Source organism: Scyliorhinus torazame, chromosome 14, assembly GCF_047496885.1.
Source record: "Scyliorhinus torazame isolate Kashiwa2021f chromosome 14, sScyTor2.1, whole genome shotgun sequence".
Taxonomy (NCBI): domain Eukaryota; kingdom Metazoa; phylum Chordata; class Chondrichthyes; order Carcharhiniformes; family Scyliorhinidae; genus Scyliorhinus; species Scyliorhinus torazame.
In genome coordinates, this window is record NC_092720.1 from 207,831,460 (window position 1) to 207,854,240 (window position 22,781).

At 46.6% G+C, this 22,781-nt stretch overlaps 2 protein-coding genes across 3 annotated transcripts; one reads left to right on the forward strand and one right to left on the reverse strand.

The window, feature by feature from the left end:
- Positions 1–1,498: 1,498 nt before the first annotated feature.
- On the reverse strand, positions 1,499–12,759 carry LOC140390403 (zinc-binding protein A33-like). 2 transcript variants are annotated; one of them, XM_072475549.1, is made up of 7 exons: positions 12,570–12,759; positions 11,745–12,451; positions 11,549–11,644; positions 11,215–11,448; positions 9,234–9,256; positions 9,024–9,133; positions 1,499–4,975 (listed from the first exon to the last, which is right to left on the reverse strand). In XM_072475549.1, the coding sequence occupies exons 2-7, from the start codon at positions 12,171–12,173 to the stop codon at positions 4,431–4,433; spliced, it is 1,437 nt and encodes a 478-aa protein (XP_072331650.1). In that variant the 5' UTR covers positions 12,174–12,451; positions 12,570–12,759; the 3' UTR covers positions 1,499–4,430. The 2 variants fall into 2 exon arrangements, with proteins under 2 accessions (XP_072331650.1, XP_072331651.1); XM_072475550.1 differs by adding an exon at positions 8,877–8,908 and having other exon boundaries at positions 4,925–4,975; positions 11,745–12,759.
- A 4,509-nt stretch (positions 12,760–17,268) lies between these two features.
- On the forward strand, positions 17,269–22,348 carry LOC140390410 (zinc-binding protein A33-like). Its single transcript, XM_072475558.1, has 6 exons — positions 17,269–17,959; positions 18,052–18,147; positions 18,317–18,550; positions 20,445–20,467; positions 20,556–20,665; positions 22,046–22,348. Exons 1-6 carry the CDS (start codon positions 17,537–17,539, stop codon positions 22,078–22,080), a joined length of 921 nt encoding a protein of 306 aa, XP_072331659.1. The 5' UTR covers positions 17,269–17,536; the 3' UTR covers positions 22,081–22,348.
- The last annotated feature ends 433 nt before the right edge of the window (positions 22,349–22,781 follow it).

Here is a 22,781-nt window from a genome sequence, read left to right on the forward strand (position 1 = left end):
ACACGAGGCATAAATCCCGACATGTATGGAAAGTAATTTGTTATTTTAGAAAGAAAATACATTTAACATATAGGTACTGGGTTGTGCCTTACTCATGCAAAAGCATAGAGCTATACAGCATAGAAAGTGGTTACTTTAGCAATGTCGACATTGCTGACAATGTGATTTCATTTCATTCACTTTGTCCAGCTGTAATCTGCAAACTTCCTCCCTGTCAACCCTTCAATTTAAACAGATGCATTGTGCCTCCACTCCTATTTATATAGATGGGGCAGACGGTGGTAATAGTAATGACACCGAACTAGTAATCCAGCTACAGCTACGGGGACGATGGGTCGAATCCCACAGCAACAAATTAAATTTAAATTCAATTAATGAAACTGGCAAGTAAAAAACATTCTTAAGAACTAGTCATCAATTGTCGTAGAAAGATAGAAACTCTTGCCTCTGACGTGGCACCAGCCCCACACAGCAATGTGGTTGATTCTTAACTGCCCTTGGACATAACCTAGCAAACCACTCAGTTGTATTAAAGCCGCGGCGAAGCCTGCAAAAATGAAACCTGATGTTTTATTTCGCTATCATTCGCTCAAAATCATGGGAATCGATCTCGATCAGCCCAGTGGGTGTACCGACACCACATTGACTGCAGCTGATCAAGACGGGGCTCACCGCCAACTTCGGGGTTGGGCGATCGATGCTGGTCCTACCAGTGACTACTGAGCCGATGAAAGAAGACAGGGGTTCTTCAGTTATAAAAGAGTCCTAACCTCCTTTTAATTTTGACGGATATCTTAATGTTATTCCTTTTGCTGACAGGCTGATAGAGCAAGTCGATTTCCTAGATTAATTTATGAAAATAGCTCTCTATTTTCAGTATCTCAATCTAAAGTTAAAAAACATTTATGCAATCAATTAGGAAAAAAACCACCAAAAACATTCATAAGCTATATTGAATAATGTGATATCAGATATTTTTTATTGTTGTCAATACAATCACAAGCAGCTAATGGTACGATAAAACTAAACGATAAATCGACCTTATTTTGAAATAACATCAAGTCAGTAATGCTACCAGTGAAATTCAGATAGATCACTCTCTTAATCAGAACGCTTGCTCTGGCATCATGTGTTTTCTGGATATTGTGTGTATCCGCATTATCTACAAGCATATATCCCCTTGAGAAAAGTCCAAGGAGGTAAAGGGCACAATAAGTGCATTGTACAGGTGTCACTCGGTCTGGTGTCTAGACTGACTTGCGGGGTAAAGCATTCTTTAACCCATTTGGGTTTTCGAGCCGTATTGAAATGCTTGAATAATTCTGTTCGCGGTAAAAGTGATTTATTGATGCAGGCAGCATTTTGACCAAAGGCCATCTGCCCCCGAACCCCCCCCCCCCCCCAACCACACACTTATAAAGGCACAATTGCTTCAAGAGCGAGTTGATTTTGATGGGGGGGGGGGGGGGGGGGAAGCAGCGCTGCAATCCAGCGCGATACTTCCACGTTGGCCAAGCGAGGGTCGAAACTCTCCTCCCCACCGCCACCATTATCTCATCTATATATGCCGGAAATGACGTTCCAATTAAATGTTCAACCAGACACTTTTGACAATGCTTCTGATCTCTTCCATCGCCATAACCACTCCCACTCAGATTTTAGACATATTTCCAATTGGACATTTTCCCGAGTGCCACGTGGCACAGATTGATGGTCATCCTTACTACTTCAAAATGACATTTTAAGTCTTTTCGGGTGGAAATATGGAGAAAATCAATCTTTCTCAATGTTTTATGAACGCAGCTACCAGATAAAGTCCGATAAATCTATCCGTGTAACAACTCAACAGTAACTTGAAGAACGCCTTGGACAGTGGCAATGACGCTGTGCGCCGACATTATCGGCCCAGGATGCCAATCACTAGAATTCCGAAATTAGTGTCACTGCTATTGGCCTGGGTACATGGAAACTCTTTAGCACTACCTTTAACATTTTGGAAGGAAGAATGTCAAGTACTTCCACAGTACGAACATCTGACTGTGTAATTTCGGAGATTCGGTTTTAACGTCAGCAAGTCCCCGCATTCGATAAAATAAAACAAACCCAATAATACCAAAAACTGGGAGACAGGGTCGGTGCTTTCTATTGCTGAAAGACGATGTATACTATAAGCGTAGCTGCTCAAACGCCAGCTGCGCTCACCACAGTTTTCCAGCTGTCACCGGAAATTGCCCTATTGGGCTGCAGAGTTTGGGTGAAATCGCTTGTGGAAAGATAAGTCTCACTGGAGGGAAAGGACACATTTGGGAGAGCGTGTGGGCAGGTGAATGGGGCCCCGTGGCTCAGAGGGGTGGCTTCTCAGCCTCTGAGCCTGAACAAAGAACAATACAGCACAGGAACAGGCCCATGGGCCCTCAGCCTGCGCCGACCATGGTACCTGCCTAAACTAAAACCGCTTGCTCTTACACAGCCCGTATCCTTCTATTTCCACCCTATTCATATATTTGTCTAGATGCCCCTTAAATTCTGCTATTGTACCCGCTCCCACCAAGTCCACGGGCAGTGTTCCATATATTTACCACCCTCTGTGTAAAAAACCTTGTCTTGCACATTAGTTCTAAACTTTCCCCCATGCACTTTAAACCTATGTCCCCTAGTACGTGACTCTCCTACCCTAAGAAAGAGCACTGACTATCCACTCTGTCTATGCCACAGAATCTTGTAGACCTCTATTAGGTCGCCTCTCAACCTCTGTTTTTCTCATAGCTAATGCCCTCCAAACCATGCAACATGCTAGTAAACCGCTTCTGTACCCTCTCCAAAGCATCCACATCCTTCTGGTAGTGTGGCGACCAGAAGTGTCCACAATATTCCAAGTGAGGCCTAACTAAGGTCCTGTACAGCTGCAACATGACTTGTCAAATTTTATATTCAATGCCCCGACCGATGAAGGCCAGCATGCTGTATGCTTTCTTGGCCACCTTATCCACAAGCGTTGACACTTTCAGTGATCGGTGGACATGCACCGACAGATCTCTCTGCCTGCCAGTACTCGTAAGAGTTCTACCATTTATTGTGTAATTCCGACATGCATTGGACCTTCCAAGGTGCATTACATCACACTTGTCCGGGTAAAACTCCACCTGCCATTTCTCTGCCCAAGACTCCAACCTGTTTATATCCTGCTGCATCCTCTGACAATCCTCTTCGCTATCCGCAAGTCCACCAATTTTTGCATCCTCTTCGAACTTACTAATCAGCTCTGGCTTCCAGTTCCCCAGGAGGGTGCTTTGATAACGCGGCTAATCAGTTTGAACAGGACCCTGCTAATCCCGCCAGCACACTCCAATGGCAGGCGGTAAGAGCGGGAGAGATTCTTAGTTTGATGGAGCTTCTACTATCGCTATACATAGATGCACGCAAATGTGCACGCTCCCGCAGTTACTATGTCTCCCTAAATAAACTGTCTCACGCCATCGCCAAAGATAACTAAAGAAGGCAGTAACGCACGAGAGAAGGAATGAAAGGGAAATGAAGATGCACAAAGTGGGAGACCCGGAGAGATTCTAGGATTAAACAACAACAGACGAATATAAGAACTTCGAGCAGGAATATAGGCAATTCAGCCTCTCGAGCCCGCTCACCGTTCAATAAGAAGATAGCTGATCTCATCTCGGCCTGAAATCGACTTTACTGCCCGTTCTCCATAACTATTCAACCCATTACTAATGAAAGATCTGTCCATCACCTCCTTAGGTTTACTCAGAGCCCCGGCGCCCACGACAGTCTGGAGCAATGGATTCCACAGATTCACGAACCTTTCAGAGAAGCATTTGTGTTTCTCCTGAAACTATGACCTCTCGTTCTGGAATGTCCCACATGAGGAAACATCAGCTTCCCGTCTACTTGGTCAATAAATCTGATCATCTTATATATCTCACTTAGATCTCTGCTCATTCTTCTAAACTCGAGAGAGTATCGGCCTAAACAGCTCAATCTCTCCTCATAGGACGAGGTTGGAGGTTTATCGAAAAACTAGAAAATTGTGGAGAAAGACATGAATGAACTATCAGTGATGATGTAATAATGGGAAGACTGGAGCAAAGCAATACAAATAGGCAGGTCAAAGCCAACAGAAGACAGAGGAAGAAATTCCGAATTGCTCTTTGTTAAGGGAATGGGGTTTTGCATGGGTTAAGATCAAGTTCTGTTGTGAAGCGCTGAGCGATTGTTTGGAAATACCCATTGACATGATCGCACAAAAGGTGATTTGGAACGTGGTCCTGGAGACCTGCGCACTGAGCCGATTCCTTCCAAACCGACTGGAAACGAATTTACAACTGAGATTGTTACACGCACACAAAAAAAACCTTGAGAATAAAAAGCGTCTACAATGCGGTCTTATGAAGTAAAAATAACGACATTGGCTGTTAAAGGTTTTTCAGTTGCATGATGATTAGAGGATCTGTGTTTTTCCGGTCCTCGTTGGAACCAGGGCTGAAGTAAGGGTACATTTTGCCACTAAATGAGTCAATGAATGTAAAGAGGGTGGACATGTTGTTCGCGTTGTAGAACGACAGCTGTCCACCCTCATAGTCCAGGTACACCCCGACTTTCTTGGGCTTCGCGTTTAAGACAACACGTGTGGGATTGGCTGTAGAAGCCCAATACTCGTTTCCATTTTTCATGCCAAGTATCCAGCATCCTCCATCTTGTGCCGACCTTGAGCCACGTTTTCGGAAGGTGTCTTTGACCACGCCCACTTCCCACGATGTTTTACTTCCCACGTTCACCTCCCAGTAGTGTCGCCCCGACGTGAATCCTACGGATCCCAGGACACTCAGTTCGCGTTCGGACGGTTCGGTGGCATCCGGGGCGGAGCGCGATTTCTCTCCGAATTTCACACTGGTCCGGTCCTCGGACAGGACGAGCTGGGGATGGGCTGTGCTCGGGTCCATGGTCAGGGCGGCGGGAGCTGAGCGAAGGTGAAAGAAAATATTTCGTCAACGATTTAAGCAGAGAACCGGGTTTATTGTGCAAAGCACAATGTCTTTTTGTTGTTCTATTTGCTCCCTTCTTCAATCTACAATGGGAGACTGGGAAGCGCATTCTAAATGGAACATTCTGACCTTCCACAACTACCTGATGCCCAGAAGCAAAGTAAATGAGCAGTTATATGTTTTCAAATAACCGTTATTTTTCTTTACGGAAATAATTTGAATGTGATGTGTGACAGATTATTCACGAGCGGTCGCGTAAAGAAGGCCTTGGTTAGGTCAGGGTTGTTTTCCTTGGAGTAGAGGGATCTAAGGGGCGGACTAATTGAGATGAACAAAATTCTGAGAGGCCCAGACAGTGTGGACTGGAAAGGCATGTTTCCCCTTGCTGTCAATTACCACAGTAAGACGTCTTACAGCACCAGGTTAAAGTCCAACAGGTTTGTTTGGAATCACTAGCTTTCGGAGCGTAGCTCCTTCCTCTGGTGAATCAGATTCACCTGAGGAAGGAGCTGTGCTCCGAAAGCTAGTGATCGAAACAAACTTGTTGGACTTAACCTGGTGTTGTAAGACTTCTTACTGTGCTCACCACAGCCCAACGCCGGCATCTCCACATCATGTCAATTACCAGGGGGTTTTAGGTAATTGGCAGAATGATTCGAGAGGACGTGCGGAATTTCTTCTGTCACACAGAGGGGTGCGGGCGTCTAGAATGCATTGTCTAAATTGGTGATTGAGGCTGGAACTATGCCCATTTAACAGGTACGTAGATCTGCATCTCAAGAGTTGTAACCGGCATGATACGGACCAGGAAGGTGGCGTTAAAATATTTTCTTATTTTTGGCGGGCGCTGCTCCGATCGGCTGAATGGCCCCTTTCTGCACGGGGATGATTATATGATTCTATTGTTATGTATCAAAATAACTCTGAGTTAATGTTAAATATTATGGCTGCTTTCCATAAGGACCAATTTGATTCCCTTCAACCCTTGGTGACAACACAAACTGCTTGAATTCTTCTGCAAATGCGGCCAGGGCTGTTTTACAGGCAAATGTGTCACTTTGCAACGATCCACTGTTCCTGGGTGAATAACCACGAAAGGGGCAAAAGTCTTATTGGACAGGGGGCGGCCGATATCACATCTGCAGAGAGCTCGGAAACCCAATGGGATATTCAGTTACATTGCTGCCAATGCAGAAGACTGCGGATGGAGGCCTGTCACGGATGCAAACGTTTTGCCGCCCGATTTGCGTGTTGGACAATTTGAGGTTGAGGGAGGATTGGTTGAGGGAGGATTGTTGCTCAAGGGAGCAGCTTTTTTGCAGTCTCAAAATAGCAATTTGCTGTAGATTTCAACTGCAGGCGTGGAACGGACGGGCATGGGTGGAATATGTGTCTACTTGCCGGAATAATGGATTTAGTTGAGGAGGAATTTCTATACTGAGTGGGTGGGTTGGAGTGAGGTGAATCGTTGAAATTCTCTCTTCTGGAGGGCTTTGGAGATCAGTCATTGAAGATGTTTGAGATCGATTGATTTCTGGATCTTAAAGGCATCATGGGATATAGGAAGTGTGTTGGAAAACAGCGCTGAGGTAGACGATCAACCATGATTTCGTTGAAAACCGCTCCTATGCTTCGACTGGCCGGGGCGAGAAACTATTTCCAGCATTTGGCCTCAACTACTTGCCACAAACGTTCTTCACACATTGATTGGATGTTCGCGTATGACGGTAGCCTCTCCAGGCCAGCCACGTACGGACAAGTCCAGCACTTGTGCTTGCCAACAGGAGGCGGTGTTTGGGGAGGGGAGGGAAAGGTGGACTTCGTTTGCCAGTGTCCATTGTGTTCTTCTGGAGCCCTAAGAGGAATTCTTGCGCCACCTAATCACACCTAAACAAAGTCTATGCTCACAGTATTGGAGACTCTCACTGCACCACATTGATATAACTGGACTCAGTGCGTAAGCTTCGTTCAATTAACTCCACTGATTGAGCCAAACATTCAGGTACATCAATCAGAGGACTCTCATTTTCCGGTTGGAAAATGATTCAGCTCAAGTCTTAGTCTCCCGGTAAAATGTCCCAGGAAATATAGCGCCAGATGTAACTCGGCCAGAAATAGCGAGTGCACAGCCATTTTAGGGCCGTTTCACACCTGTTTCCCTCGGTTTGGTGATTCACATAAATATTATAATAAAGATTTTGAAATAGGCCACCTTGGACCTTTTGTGTCTGTCTGCACGTCCAGGATCCCATCTGAAAAAAACAATTCGCGCCTCTGACAATGCAATACTTATTTCATCCCGAACTGGGAAGGTCTTCAACCCATATCTATGACCAAAAGTTCACATTTAAAAGAGCTTAACAGTTTAAACAAAATGTATTTTCTGGACTTGTTTCTGAGCCATGCTATTCACGCAATTGGATAGGTTGAGGTCAAAGTAACCCTGGTGGAACTAACGCAAAACGAATAAGAGGGAATCAACAATCTGCTTTATATGCAACCGCGTCTTGTTTCCGTTAACCAAGGTCAGTTTTACCATTGCTGTCAACGTTACTGGACGAGAGAAATTTAGGAAATGGAGCTAACGGGGAACATGATTCTGGAGGACATGGAGTGGAATAGAGCGTGGGGGACGGGGGCGGTGATACTCATAGATAAAATGGGAAGAGATAATGGCAGATGCATTTGAACGCGGCGAAGAGATTTGTTTTCATTTGATAGGAAAATGCATTAGAAGCGACATGGAAGAGATCTAAAGGAGGTGCAGTGAACAGCGAAACCTAGGGGTGCACATACAGGCATTTTTGAAGGTGACAGGTCAAGTTGTTAACAACATGTCACACTCTGTTATTTGCTTTGTAAAGAGAGGCATGGAGTACAAAGAAAGGGGGTTGTGCTGAATCTTGCCATTACACTCGTTTGGACGCAGATGGAATATTATGCCCAGATTTGCCCATCCTATTTTCGGAAAGAGGTCGTGGCCTTCGTGAGGGCCAATTGGAGATTTCCTGCAATCGTGCCAGAGATAATGGAGTTCAGTCACATGGAGTGAGGTGTAAGGTTCCAGTTGTGTTTGTTGGAGCAGAGGCGGTCACGGGGAGATTTCACAGGATATTTTTACAATCAGAAAGGATGTTGAAAGAGCGAACGCGGGAGTCTGTTTGCAGTGGCGAGGCGTCCAATAAACAGGGGGCATGCATTTCAGCTAATTAGAAAACGCACCAGGGGAGAATTAAAAAATAAAATCAATGAGTTATTACGACCTTTAATGAACTGAATAAAGTTCTGATGGAAGCAGGTGCAATAATAATTTACAAAGCGCAATTGGTGGGGAACGGCAGCACGGTGGCGCAGTGGTTAGCACTGCTGCCTCCGGCGCTGAGGACCCGGATTCGATCCTGGCCCTGGGTCACTGTCCGTGTGGAGTTTGCCCGTGTTTCCGTGGGTCTCCCACCATAACCCAAAGATGTGGAGGTTAGGTATATTGGCTACGCTAAATTGCCATTTAATTGGAAAAAAAGTAATTGGGTACTCTAAATTTATTGTTTAAAATTAAAGAAATTAGCGGGGAAACATTGTATGCGATTGGGGCAGTGAAGTTCAATTCATTAAATGGTTCTTTTAACGATTGTGCACGGAGAAAATGGGCCGAATGGCCTCCTTCTGCACTGTGCCATTACATGATTCCATGGCTTTATATTTGCATTGTAGCAGAGATACATACTTTGAGTCAGTAAGTTCATTATTTCCCAATTCTAGAAAGGTTCGTTTATATTTCATTACAGGTTCCTTGTTTTAGTGTGTAGCAATCTATAGCCCACACTTCGCCACTGCACCTCCATTTGTTTCCCCTGTCTCCTATGCTCTTCTACTTACCGAGTGTCTTTGCACGGTGGTCCTTTAATTGCCTGTATTAAGTTAAAAATACAGGTTTGAAAACGTCAAGCTCAATCTTTGTTGCCTCGTGTGCTTGAATTTATTGCACTCACTCATGGTTTAACGGGCGACAAAATGCCTTCTTACCAGGGTTAATAACGTCCATAATATCTCGCCATACTTTGTACTGGATGGGTCCTTTGAATGATCCCAGAGGGAGTCTGCCTTCTGTGACTGTCGTCAGATAGTTCGCTTCGCTAGCAATGTAAATGGGAGATGTTAGTGATTGAAAAACAGGTAACAAAAGTTGGAGCTGTATTCATTTCTACGCAGGTTCAATGAAGCGGTCTTTCATACCTCTTTCCCTTATCTGGATCCTCCTAAAACAAACAGAACAGAGATTGGAGTTCGCAGCATTTGCATGATAGTGATTGCAACACATGACAGGTGATTTATCACGAAGCCCGGTGGAGCATGAGGCTTTATTGAAATTGTCAAAATCGTATCAGCTTCGCTTGGGAAAACCACCCGCCCGCCAACCCCGAAAGATAGAAGCAGACTATTTCTGGATACGTATTCCAATCAGAACGGGCTGGAATGCATTATTGCTGTTGGTATTGGCGGGCAAGTCAGTATAGCATTCCTCTCCTAATTCAAGAGGAGGCGTTGATGGTGTAAACATATTCCAGTCACATATCAATCGTATATCGATTAGTTGGCCTATCGTCAACGAGAATCAACAACAGCAGTTTCACGGCTAGGAATAGCCTTGAAACGTCGCCTCAATTACATCGTCAATTAGGATGTTAATTTTCTTGTAAACATACTATGAATAGTATTCTATGACAAATGATGGTAAGTGAACATACTCATTAGACTGGCCATTTGAATCTAAGGGAGATACAGGGCCAGAGTGTCAGAGTCGATGGGTGGGGTTGCTTTACTAGCTCCAGCAAAGATCCAGCACAAAAACACACGGCTTGCGACCTCTTTCTTTGCGGCAAAGCGCTATTGTTCTACAACCCGCAATGTAGCGAAGGAGAAAAGCTCCAGGGCCACAAATCGCGGAATTCTTCCGACCTGCTTTTGCCCAGAAGGGCCAGCAGAAATCGCAATGAAAAGGTGGCAGAGGGCCCTTTATGGCGTCTTTCGGGTTTAGGGCCCTTTATGGCGTCTTTCGGGTTTAGGGCCCTTTATGGCGTCTTTCGGGTTTAGGGCCCTTTATGACGTCTTTCGGGTTTCCTGTCCATCTTCGGTCGGAAGATGCCGAGTAATGCAGGACAAATTCCTGCGGGAAAATGGTCCCCCAATGCCAGGGAAGCTGGGGTAGACTTTGCAGAACTGCGGTTGACAGGTTGAACGATATTGCATGGGCCTGGTGCCATGGCGGGTGGCGACGCGGAGGCCGACTTGACAAAAGTGGGATTGTAGGTGAGAAATGCAGAGATAAGGCTTTCGAGCTAATCGAATTGGATTTGGGACATAGATCGGGATTATTGAATGTGGCGACAGAGAGATATAATTTTCATCAGCGCCCTCACAATTTTCCGTCCTAACTTGGGTGGAAAGATCGACGAAACTGTGCAAGGGAGCTAAAGTGCGCCGAGGTTACCACAATGAGAATCACAGCAGGAATCCTCCCACCACCTCCCAAGCTATCGTCTTCTTGGCGGATTGGCAACTCAAGTCGCGGTTTGACCTGGATAGTTTTCCCGCTGGATAGAAACCAGTGGTTGATTGAGAGCAGGGAAATTCGACGTCTCCACAGATGGGTGTGGGGGTGTTAAGGTAAGATGATGAGTGATTCTTGGGGGATATCGGGAGAACATTCTGAACGGGCTGCGGCCGAGCAAAGCGAACCTTTAACAATCTGCACCTTCGAGACTAACGCCGGCCGGAGGCTGCCTTTGTTCTGTGCAGATTTGGAGAAGAAAATCGCTGGAGAAGAGACTAGTAAAATTGGCCGCACTTCCTCCAATGCTAAATTTCCCAACCACCTGAAGTAGGATAGGGGGCAGAACAAGTGCCGTTGATGTTTGATGGGGAGATGCCGGCGTTGGACTGGGGTTAGCACAGTAAGACGTCTTACAACACCACGTTAGGTCAGAGGTACCTGCTGGCATAGACTCGCACTAATTTATTGCTCATTGCCAAATCGGGGTGCTATTGGTCAGTCAACAGAACCGCGTAAGAGGAATTAGATAAATAATAATTTTAAAAATACAACACTTGAAAGTGTTTTATTTTTTCTCATATAAATGCCTGCCTGACGTATTTGAATATTTGACGATTTCGCACTCCCGGAAGTTTAACTGTTCCCATTAAACCACCGCCTTACCTTGAGCAAGGAGAAGGCATCTTGCTGATTTAACTGCGAATGGACGCTGGACAACTTCTCCTCTGTGTCATTCAGATGCTCTTGAATGTCCCGCAGATTGGACTCCATCTTCTTCAGAATGTCCTCCTCTTGTTCTCCCAGCTCCTTGGCTAAGGCCCGCTCTTTCTCCTCCAGCACCGTGCGCAGTTTGGTAAATTCTGACGAGATGTGTTTTTGCAAAATGTTCGATTGCTCCTGTGGCAAAACAACAACAGAGGGCATTGGACCGTGCGGTATAGGGGGCGGTTAATACAAGAGAACCAGACCCGAACAACCTCTCATGTTAACAAGTTACCTGGATTTCTGAGATGCTTTGCTGTTGCTTGAGTAACACGTTTTGTATGGAAGTCTTTTTCTGATTAAGAGCCTGCAGGTTTCCCCTCATTTTATCCTGTGGTCACAACAGCAGTGAAATGGGGATTCGTTAATTGGAAATAAATCGCCAATTAAATTTAAAGCTCCAGCTAACAACCACATAGTTGCTTCCTTACCTTGTAAATCTCGACCGCCTCGTTAATCAGCATGAAGTTGTGGGATTTGTGGCTCCGACCGTCTCTCCTATCGAGACACATCACACAGATCAATTTCTTGTCAGTTTCACAGAACAGCTTCAGTTCCTCCTGATGTTCGTCACAGAAAGGGTTGAAGACTTTGTTGGTTTCCACGGTCTGCTTGATGTTCAAGCTGCGAATTTTGTTGGACAGGACTCCCAGAGCCCGGTTGGCTTTCAAGTTCTTTTCTCGGAACACCTCCCCGCACTCTGGGCAGAACGCTTTCTTCTCTTTCTCCCAGCACTGCAAGATGCACTGACGGCAGAAATCATGGCCGCACTCCAGCATGACCGGATCGATGAAGATATCCAGGCACATGGGGCAATTCAGCTCATCGCCCAAGCTTAGACTTGAAGACCCGGAAGCCATGGTGGACTTTATCTTTCGTTGCGCGTCCAGTGCCACCCCGCCGCTCTCCGCGATGGCAGCATGAGACGTAATACGCTGCCTGTCCAAAGAGCTTGCCCTTTCAGCGAGATCACCGGGGAAGAGCTGGAGCTTATCTCGCGATTTCTCCAGCGCGTGGGGGATGGGAAATAGTTCCAGGTCTTAAAGCAACTAGATAATTCGGTTCTCTCCGTTTACCCAATGCCGTGAGTTAGGAGGTGGGATCCGCATCCGCCGCTATTAATGGCGTTCAGAAGGAGCTGAATCGTAAACAAAAACAATCCAAGTTAGAATCAAAATTCCAGGTCACATATATGTGCTGCCCGCTAATGAATTGGTAAAGTGTCTAAAATCAGTGCGGCAGTTAGGCACACTTACGAGCTAAGGTTATAATTACGATAATGCATTGAAGTTAGCTCAACAAGTTTCGGTGGCAAAAACGGGCCAGTTCTTGACTCGGTCTTGCATTTTTTCCGAGATGTTGTGGCGAATGTCCTGCTTCAATTAGATCTATCCCGTTGCGCAAACAGAGCAGGTTTGTTATTTCTGATAAATATTGTCAGCCTATCTGCTACAGTTCGAGCCTCGCCACTCCAAACCAAGCACTCCCACTCTCACTGCCTGCTGTGCGCGCATTGGAACGTGTTGCAAGTTCCGCAGAGCTTACTGGCTCAAAGACAGGAACTCAGTCACAAGACATCATTGAATAGGCTGACAGGTTTAACTTCGGCGCTACTCAGCAGATCGCGCGTTGCTTCGGGGAAATGTGTACACTTATAGAACTTCATTTTACCAAGATATACAATGATAACCTTCAAAGTGCGCTATTTCATTGAAAAGATACGTAACGTTACAATATTTCCTTAACAAAAAAGATAAATGTCTTCCACGTTGCTGAGGGGGTGAACTTCCTTGAATTTTCGGCTCTGGTTTTGCTTGTGATTTTCCGCAGCTCTTCCGCCCAAACCATGTGGGCGATGAGGAAACTCCCACTTGTAGACGGTATGACATCCAGTGCAGAAGACTGGCGCCTGACATTTGGATAGAGTACCCTTGTGAGTTTTCACCACTTCACTCTGAGAAGTTAACACATGTGCTCAGGAAAATGCCTATCCCTTACCTGCTGTCCGTTCTTTGGGTGCATTCGTGTGTAGGCAGCGCCAAAATCTTTCTTGCAATGACAAGGAAACAGTTGATTTCACTTCAATTTCTTCGCATCCCTTTTCCAGCCTTCCACCGCCTGGATAGGCAGACACAGGATGTCGCAACAACAAAAAAAGCATGGAAGATGCCCTCCCCAGGACTTGCTGCCATTTCCTGAGGGGATCTGGAGAGGAATTCTCCGAAGCCTTCCTCATTGGCCCGGGGGGCGGGGGGGGGGGCGTTTTCGCACCCTTCCGGTGAGATTGCTTGGCTGGGATGGGAGGAGGTTTTGGGTGATACTGAGGAACCGGAAGTAGGACTAGAAGGCAGGCTTAAAGGGTGATCTAGAAAGCATTACCTGAACGGACGGTGGAAACAGATCCAGTAGCAACTTTCAAAGGGGATTGGATGAAATATTTGATGGGGAAAAAACCTATGGATAAAGAGCGCTGGGAGTGGGGGTTGGAAGGTGGGGAGGATGACGAGCGGGTTGCTCTTTCAAAGGGCCGTCATAGTTTCGATGGGTCGAGTGGTCTCTTTCGCCGTTGTGCTATTCTTGGACGTTGCACCAAGAGACATGTTTCATTGTTGCTCCGAAAGAAAGCAATCTCTGGAAACGCATTCTGACCCGGCTGATGCAGTTCGGCAAGGTCAGCACTGTCTTAAAGTAACTGAGTGTTATTACAGAAAGCATATTTGACATTGCAACTTTGTTACTGAGATTGTTACATAGAAATTCACAAGGACGCTTTGGAACAGGTGCCAAGTTCTGTTTGACTTCCAAAGTTCGTGAAGACAATGTGTGTGTGTGTGCGCGCGCGCGCGCGCGTCCGTGCCGGGGAGCGGGGTGTTGGCGCTGGGGGAGGGGACAGAGTGGGGACGCGGGGTGTAGTGGATGCCGGGAGTGGGGGAGGATTTGAGGAGCGGGAGATGGCACGCGTGTGTGGGGGAGGGGGTGGATCCCGGTTACCGCTCGTTGCAGAAAATGCATGAACTCGCCCAGAGCAAAATGGACTCCCTCTCCACCTAGGAATATCAGTAAGAGTCCTCAGCCCAGTTCAAATGCAAGTGCCCGGATGTCCCTGAATATGTCACCCAACCTGGTGGTTGAATGATTGCACCGGGCTGCGAATGCATCATTTATTTAAGTGTCAAATGGTAACTGAATTCCTCCAGATAACCTCCGAACTAGTGAGAAATAATCAGCAAACATTATGTAAACAAAGGTGTGGAATGATAGAAAAAAACAGTTTATTTCTTGTAGGTACAGAATTGTAGCGTGCTCCACATGTCTATTACGTCATGACGGATTTCCAGCATTCCTGCATTTACGACATATGTTCATGCGAGATTAACACAAGCATATCCCAGTCGTGTTCATATGCAGCAACACCTAGGCAATATCCTGACTTGAACTGGTTTGTGGCAAGAAACAGTCTCATACGTGCCACAAAGCTGTCAGGCAAGGTCATCTCCATCTCCAGTGGCAGAGTGGGTAGCCAGGAACCCAGTTTCGATTCCGACCTCGGGTGACTGTGTGGAGTATGCTCCTGTTTAGCTGTTTAGCTGGGGCTGTTTAGCACAGGGCTAAATCGCTGGCTTTGAAAGCAGACCAAGGCAGGCCAGCAGCACGGTTCGATTCCCGTAACAGCCTCCACGAACAGGCGCCGGAATGTGGCGACTAGGGGCTTTTCACAGTAACTTCATTTGAAGCCTACTTGTCACAATAAGCGATTTTCATTTCATTTCAGTTCATTTTTAATTTCCACCCACAATCCAAAACTGTGCTGGTTAGGTGGATTTGCGATGCTAAGTTGCCCCAAGAATGGGATTGCAGAAATAGGGCGGGAGATTGGGCCTAGATGGGGTGGTATTTCGATGTGTCGGTGAAAACTCGATGGGCCGAATGGCCTCCTTCTGTGAAAAGAGAATCTAACCATTTCCCCAATACATTGAACGGCATTACCTGGGAGTTTCCTTGATCAGAAACTGAACTGCGCCAGCCATATAAACACTGTGGCTGCAAAAACAGGTCAGAGGTTTGGAATTCTGGAGGAGCAAACCACCTCCTGACTCCCCAAGGCACAGGTCAGGAGTGTGATGGAATACTCTCCGCTTCCCTGGATGAGTGCAGCATCAACATTCAAGTAGCTCGCCACCATCCATGAAAAGGAGCCCACTTGTTTAGCACCCCGTCACCCAGTAATGCACAGTGGCAGCAGCATTACCATCTCCAAGATGCAGTGCAGCAACTCACCGAAGCTCCTTGGGCAGCATCTTCCAAACGGGTGACCTCTACCTCCTAGAAGGGCAAGGACACCGGGCGCATGGGAACAAAGCCACCCGAAAGTTCTCCTGCAATCAACACACCATCCTGTCTTGGAAATATATCGACGTTCCTTCACTACCACGGGGTGAAAATCATACAATTCCGTTCTTAAGAACACTGTGGATAGACTTACACCATATGATCTGCAGCGGCACAACAAGGCGACCAAGGTCCACCACCTTCTCAAGGGCAATGAGAGAATGTGCAATAAATACTGCCCCAGCCAGCAACGCCCACATCCCACGAATGAGTAAACAAAAATAAGTAAAGCCATCCAATTTTTACAATCTCGACGAAACTTTCCAGTGAACCAATTGCTTATAAATTTCTACTCGGCTAGGCCCGATCTCCCAGAATAACAGGAAGACGTGGGCAGGTTTCTCACTGATGGAGCAACTGATTTTCTGCCGCCTTCCGACGGGGTTGGCGTCATCCAGGGGAAGCTACAGGGAGAAAGCTGAGGACCAGGGGTGGCATTGGAGGCCTTTGTTATACATCTCAGGGTTCTACTTTGGGGATGGTGGATGACCCCGGATTTCCCCCATCCCTTGCCCAAAATCCATCCAACAATCATCAGAATTCGGAAAAGTGGCGCAAGCTTCCCTCATATCCTGTCGCTGGACTTTCCCTATTTTCATCCCGTTCAGATTGAGAGAGTATCCAGTGAAGATCTACCCCACACTCTCCTTTTCCAACCTCCCGGCATTCCGTTTATTTCCGATGTGCACCAATCCTAATCTCCGACAGCTCTCTCCCCCCCCCCCCCAACCCCACACCCCCACCCCAACTCGGCTACTAGGGAGGAGTAGGGCTGAGGGCGGGTAGAACTGGTAGAGGGGTAGAGCTAGGGAGGGTTAGAGCTGAGGAGGGGTCGAGCTGAGGAGGGGTAGAGCTGGGGAGGGGTAGAGCTGGGGAGGGATAGAGCTGAGGAGGGGTAGAGCTGGGGAGGGGTAGAGCTGAGGAGGGGTAGAGTTGGGGAGGGATGGAGCTGAGGAGGGGTAGAGCTGAGGCGGGGTAGAGCTGAGGAGGGGTAGAACTGGGGAGGGGTAGAGCTGGGGAGGGGTAGAGCTGGGGAGGGATAGAGCTGGGGAGGGGTAGAGCTGGGGAGGGGTAGAGCGGGGGAGGGGTAGAGCTGGGGAGGGGTAGAGCTGGGGAGGGGTAGAGCTGGGGAGGGATAGAGCTGGGGAGGGGTAGAGCTGGGGAGGGGTAGAGCGGGGGAGGGGTAGAGCTGGGGAGGGGTAGAGCTGGGAATGGGTAGAGTTGTGGAGGGGTAGAGCTGAGGAGGGGTAGAGCTGGGAATGGGTAGAGCTGAGGAGCGGTAGAGCTGAGGAGGGGTAGAGCTGGGGAGGGGTAGAGCTGGGAATGGGTAGAGCTGGGGAGGAGTAGAGGAGGGATAGAGTGGAGGAAGGATAGAGCTGAGGAGGGGTCGAGCTGAGGAGGGGTAGAGCTGGGAATGGGTAGAGCTGGGGAGGGGTAGAGGAGGGATAGAGCTGAGGAGGGATAGAGCTGAGGTGGGTTACAGCTGAGGCGGGGTCGAGCTGAAGAGGGGTGGAGCTGGGGAGGAATATTACTGAATGGACATTTCCGCTGCAGAGATTCAACATCCTTGTGTTACCATCCATTCACTGGGCACGTCCCGGGGATTTCCGCGGCCGCGTTACCCTCTTCCTCATCTCTAGCAGGAAACGTTTATTTGCATTCCATATATGGGAAAAATGGAAGTAGCTACTTGACTTAACGGCAGTCAACGATCTGAGGTTGCACATGCGCAGAAGACAAACGACCGCACTGATAGCAAAGCCGCACTCCTTCCATCCTCAGTTCCTTACTTTAGATAGCACAGCGGCCACTGAGAGCCAACGCAGTTTGGATCATGACCGCCCAGTACGCGAAGCCGACTCGGGAAGGCGATTTTGATTGCGGCATTTGCGGTAAGATCGTTGCCGCCGGAGTAGCATTGGAATGCGGGCACGTCTTCTGTCGCGACTGCATCGCCCGCTACAGCCAAAGCGACGGCCTCATTTACTGCCCGGAATGCAAGCGGACTGTGAAGCGAAAAGTGCCGCTGTCCAATGAGCATTCGGCAGGCCGTTTTTCGAAAACTACCAGCCCTCAAGAGGATAAGAAAGTTAAAAAGAGCGGTCTCCCAGTTTGCGAGGAACACCAGGAGGAGGTGAAGTTGTTTTGTGAAACTGAGCGGAAATTGATCTGCGTGAACTGCCTGGACAGGAGGGATGGCAAAAGCCACACGGCTCACAATTTCATGCTGCTGAACGAAGCCATCGACATGTACAAGGTAAGGGACAAACAGACTCCGTGGCGGGTTCTTAATATACTGTGGCTTGTCCCATTTATCTTTAACAGCCATCATCTCAATCTCAATTCCAGGAAAAAATCAGCGCAACTTTATTGATCCTGAGGCAGAAGAAAACCTCTTATCAAGATTTTGAACTGAAGCAACAAGAGAACATATCTGGAATCAAGGTAATTTCACAATCCGTCGATGTAAGTTTCACTTGTCCGGGCAGTGTGGTCTGTTGAACTGAACTCTCTCCCTATGCACTTTCAGGTGAGGTGGTTGAATATGGTCTTTGTGGCCCGGGGTAGTAACCGTTCACCTCCCCTTACCAAAGCCGTGTTGTTATTTTCACAGGAACAGACGAACAAATTGCAAACCCTCATCGAATATGAATTTTCCAAATTGCGCTCCATGTTGGATGAAAAAGAGCGGAAACTGGTCAATGAACTCAATGCGGAAAAGGGTAATATTTTGGACAGAATGGAAACAAATCTCCGCCAAATCCAAGGCAATTCGCAAGACACTCAGCAAAAACTATCGGATATAGAGATGCAATTGAATATGGATGACGGAGCCACTTTACTCATGGTAACGCGGCTAACTTGCTCATATAACCTCTTCTCTCCCTGAATTTCTGTGTTTGCAAAGAAAACAAAACCCACTGGTGCCGTTTTCGCCATTTCGCAATGGCACATTATGTCAAATTGCTCCCTGTGTGATCACCGCGCCAAGACTTCCTGTTAATTTCATCCCCGCTCTCGTCAATCACTTACCATCACCAAGCAAAATCCGCGTCTCTTTCCGTAGCTTCGCTAGTGCAATGAGCTGGAGATGAGTTGCATATATCGAATTAGATTGAGAACCACCTGGGTGCCCACATACCCGATGGGAGGAAAATTAACACAACCCTAGAGCACACCCAGAATACCGCGGCTGCTGGACACCTGGGACAAAAGCAGAGCGGGCCTGGAAGCATCTTTGGAGAGGAAAGAACGGAGTTCAACTTTCCGTTCTGAGACCTTCCCTCCGAACTGAGAGTAGTTAGGCGCGTAGTAGTTTTTTTAGTACGTGGAAAGGGGAGGGCGGGGCGAAGAACAAGGCTGAATAGCTGTGATGGGGTAGAGGGCAAGGGATATAAAATACGAAAAAGGTTTCACGGTGCAAGGCCTAAGTGCTAATGGGATTAGTGAGGGAGGAACGGACATGCCTATAGGTGGAGTGGGCAATCGAATAGCTGGGGACCCACCAGAAAGTAAAGGGAATAAGAAAAAAACGATGGAAGAGGGCAGCAAGCACAGACACCAAGAACACAATGGGGGCAAACGTTATGATGTAAAATTGTTGAACTCAATTCTCAGCTATAACCTGCTTCCCCACGCCATTCTCATTTCTTCTTATTGTGAAACGGCCGCCCTTTCTTCATATGACAGTTTGTAATTACAATGGTCCCCAGGATGGATACACACAGGATGGATACCCTTAAGCTCCGAGTTCTCCTTGAAATCCAGGATCAAGTCACATTTTCCCTGTTCCCTGATTTTGTTTTTTTTAACAAAAACGTTGGTTAAACACAGCTGAAGTATTGTGTGCAGTTCTGGAATCCACATTATAGCAGGGATTTTACATAGATTTACATAGAATTTACAGTGCAGAAGGAGGCTATTCGGCCCATCGAGTCTGCACCGGCTCTTAGAAAGAGCACCTTGCCCAAGGCCATACCTCCACCCTATCCCCATAACCCAGTAACCCCACCCAACACTAAAGGCAATTTTGGACACTAAGGGCAATGTATCATGGCCAATCCACCTAACCTGCACATCTTTGGACTGTGGGAGGAAACCGGAGCACCCGGAGAAAACCCACGCGCACACGGAGAAAACGTGCAGACTCTGTACAGACAGTGGCCCAAGCCAGGAATCGAACCTTGGACCCTGGAGCTGTGAAGCAATTGTGCCAACCACTATGCTACCGTGCAGCCCCACGGGATCTGATAGCACTGGAAATGGTGCAGAGAATGTTTACCAGGATGTTGCCTGGGCTGAGTTTCAGCTATGAAGAGAGATTGGATAGCCTGGGGTTGTTTTCCTTGAAGCAGAGGAGACTGAGGGCGGATATGATTGACCTGTATTAAATTTCGAGGGCCATAGATAGAGTAGACAGGAGAAACCTCTGGTACACGTGACAATAAACAAATCCAATCCAATCTTGGTGGAGGGTTCAATGACCAGAGGGGGGGGGGGGGGGGGGGGTTGATTTAAGGTAAGGGGCCGCAGCTTTCGAGGGGATGTGAGGAAATGTTTACCCCAGCACCAATTTCTGTTTCTTGTTGACAATGTGCTTGTAGGCAAGACTCCCTGCCTCAGCTCCCCTGTCACACGCCCGCGATGTTGAGCTGCACTGTGCTGCCAAGTCGTGTCTATTTTAGTCGGCTTGTGCATTGCTGCCTGCTGTGTGTTAACATTTGTCTTTTTGTCTGTTTCAGGAGAATACGTACGATGAGCCGAGGTATGGGACTTTACCAAAAGCAACTAGTCGCATGTTGAAATGTTCGTTTTATTTTCCACTGTTATTCTTTTTATATTTACATTATTAGTGAAGAAGACTATCAGCCCACACTCGCGGAAGGCAGCCTGAATCTGGGAGAATTTCAAGGGCCCACCCAGTATAAAGTATGGAGACATGTAATAGACCTTCTCAAACCTGGTATGTTGTTTTTTTTGTCAATTTTATTTCTTTACTCGGAAAATCTACAAAGATTGTACATATCTCCAGTATACCAGCCAAGACAACAAGAGCATAGACAACATCCATACCCACTTTAATAAGCAAATAAGTAAAACGAGCATGTAGTCTGTCAAAACCATGGTTTGGAAGAAAACTGCCTCGATAATCCAAATTATTCGATAATCAATCCATCAGATTAACCTGTCCATTGATACGGCAATCAGACATCCAGCTTGCCACTGAGGGTTTTTGTCTTGTATTATTTGACACTGGAAAAATAATGCACGGAGATTTTCACCAATCATTTACGACTAACAACAAGAAAAAATTTAAACATGCAATACACCCATCTTTATTTGAAGTAAAGGTTAGGAACGTAACTTCTAGGCTGTGGAATGTGGAGATTGCTGGAAATACAAACAAAACCAAGGAAATTAAAGCACTAATGTTTCAGTGGTCCTTTCGTTTTCACAGTAGCAATATTGAGTAGAAGGGTAAATGTTCATTGAGCTCAGGTGGGCTACAACTGATTTAGCTCAGTTGGTTAGACAACTAATTGTGATGCAAAGCCAACTTTGCTGGTTCAATCCCCGTTATTCACGATGGTCTCTCAACCTTGACTCTCGTCGGTGGTGAGGATATTAGCTGGAAAGCGAGTTGACGTCAGATGAGGCATGATCTTATTGACTGGCGGAGTGGACTTAAGGGGCCGAATGGCCTTCCCCTGCCCCTTTTTCTTATGATGGTAACTAATTATGCGTCTAAGTTTAAAGGCTGCAATGAACGTGATATTACACTTTCAAGATGAATGCATCGCGTCCAAACATGTTTTTCACACAGTGTTTGTACGAATAGAAACTGATATGCCTGTATTGTAGCTATGCAGTGTGTATGTGTACTTCTCTGTGTGCATGTGTGCCTGTGTGTCCTTGTCCCTCTGTGTGTCCCACTGTGTGTGTGTGACTATGTGTGCGTCGCTGTCTGCTATTGTGCCTTTGTGCGTGATAGTCGTTATCGGTGTTTGATTGTGTGTGGGACAATTTGTGTGAGATTGTGTTTGTGCGTCTGTGAATGATTGTGTGTGCCAATGTGCGATTGTATGAGTGATTGTCTGTGTGCCTGTGTGTGATTGTATCTCTGTGTGTGTATTTGCATCTGCGTGTGATTATGTGTGTGATTCTGTGTGCCGCGTGTGTGATTATGCCTGTGTGTGATTGTGTGTGTGTGTGTGCGTGATTGTGTTGCGTCTGTGCGTGTGGTTCCGTGCCTATGTCCATATGATTTTTTGTATGTTTGTGTGTGTGTAAAAATCAGAATATCCGTTGATTTTTTTCTAACATCCGAATCCTTTTTTTCTAGATTGCACACTTTTGAAGAAAGGAAATACTTCTTGAATTGACTTGACTCTATTTTGTTATCCTTAAATATCTCCTGAACATAATCCCTTATTGAAACCCCAATTCAGGTCCAGCTCGTCCATTCCCACACGTTGAAATTCCAGATACATTTAGACTCAGTCCTACCCATCTATAAGTCTCCTATCCAAGTTCGTTGAATTGCCAATTCAAACCTTCCATGCTGGCTTCAACTTTGGATGTCGATGAAACCTTAACATTTAAACTGTTCAGCTCTTATTTTATAATAAAAAATATCAAATAACAATCTGAAACTTTCGAGGTTAATGATCAATTTCTCCGATTCGTCCATAAAAAATTCTAGTCTGAAATCTTATAACTGTCCCAATAGCACGTTATTATTGGAAGAAAACATGGATTCGCTCTTTTGGATCAATTTATTTAGAACAAAGAAAAAAGAAAAGTTTGTTCCACTTATTCTGGGTTGACAATATAGGAAGCGGATTTAGGCAAACCTGAGACAAGATGGTCCAGAATTCAGTGGCTTTTTGCTCGAGAACTAGAAATGAATGAAACCTCACTACCAGTCCAATTTAAAACCGAGTGTATAATAGGTTTACAGACCTGATGCACTTCCACCAGGAATCAACAAGTCTAAAGTTCATAGTGTGAAAGCTACGAAAGACCATTGTCATATCCAAAATAATGCCCGCTTGGAGAAGCACCAGTTACTGAAGGAA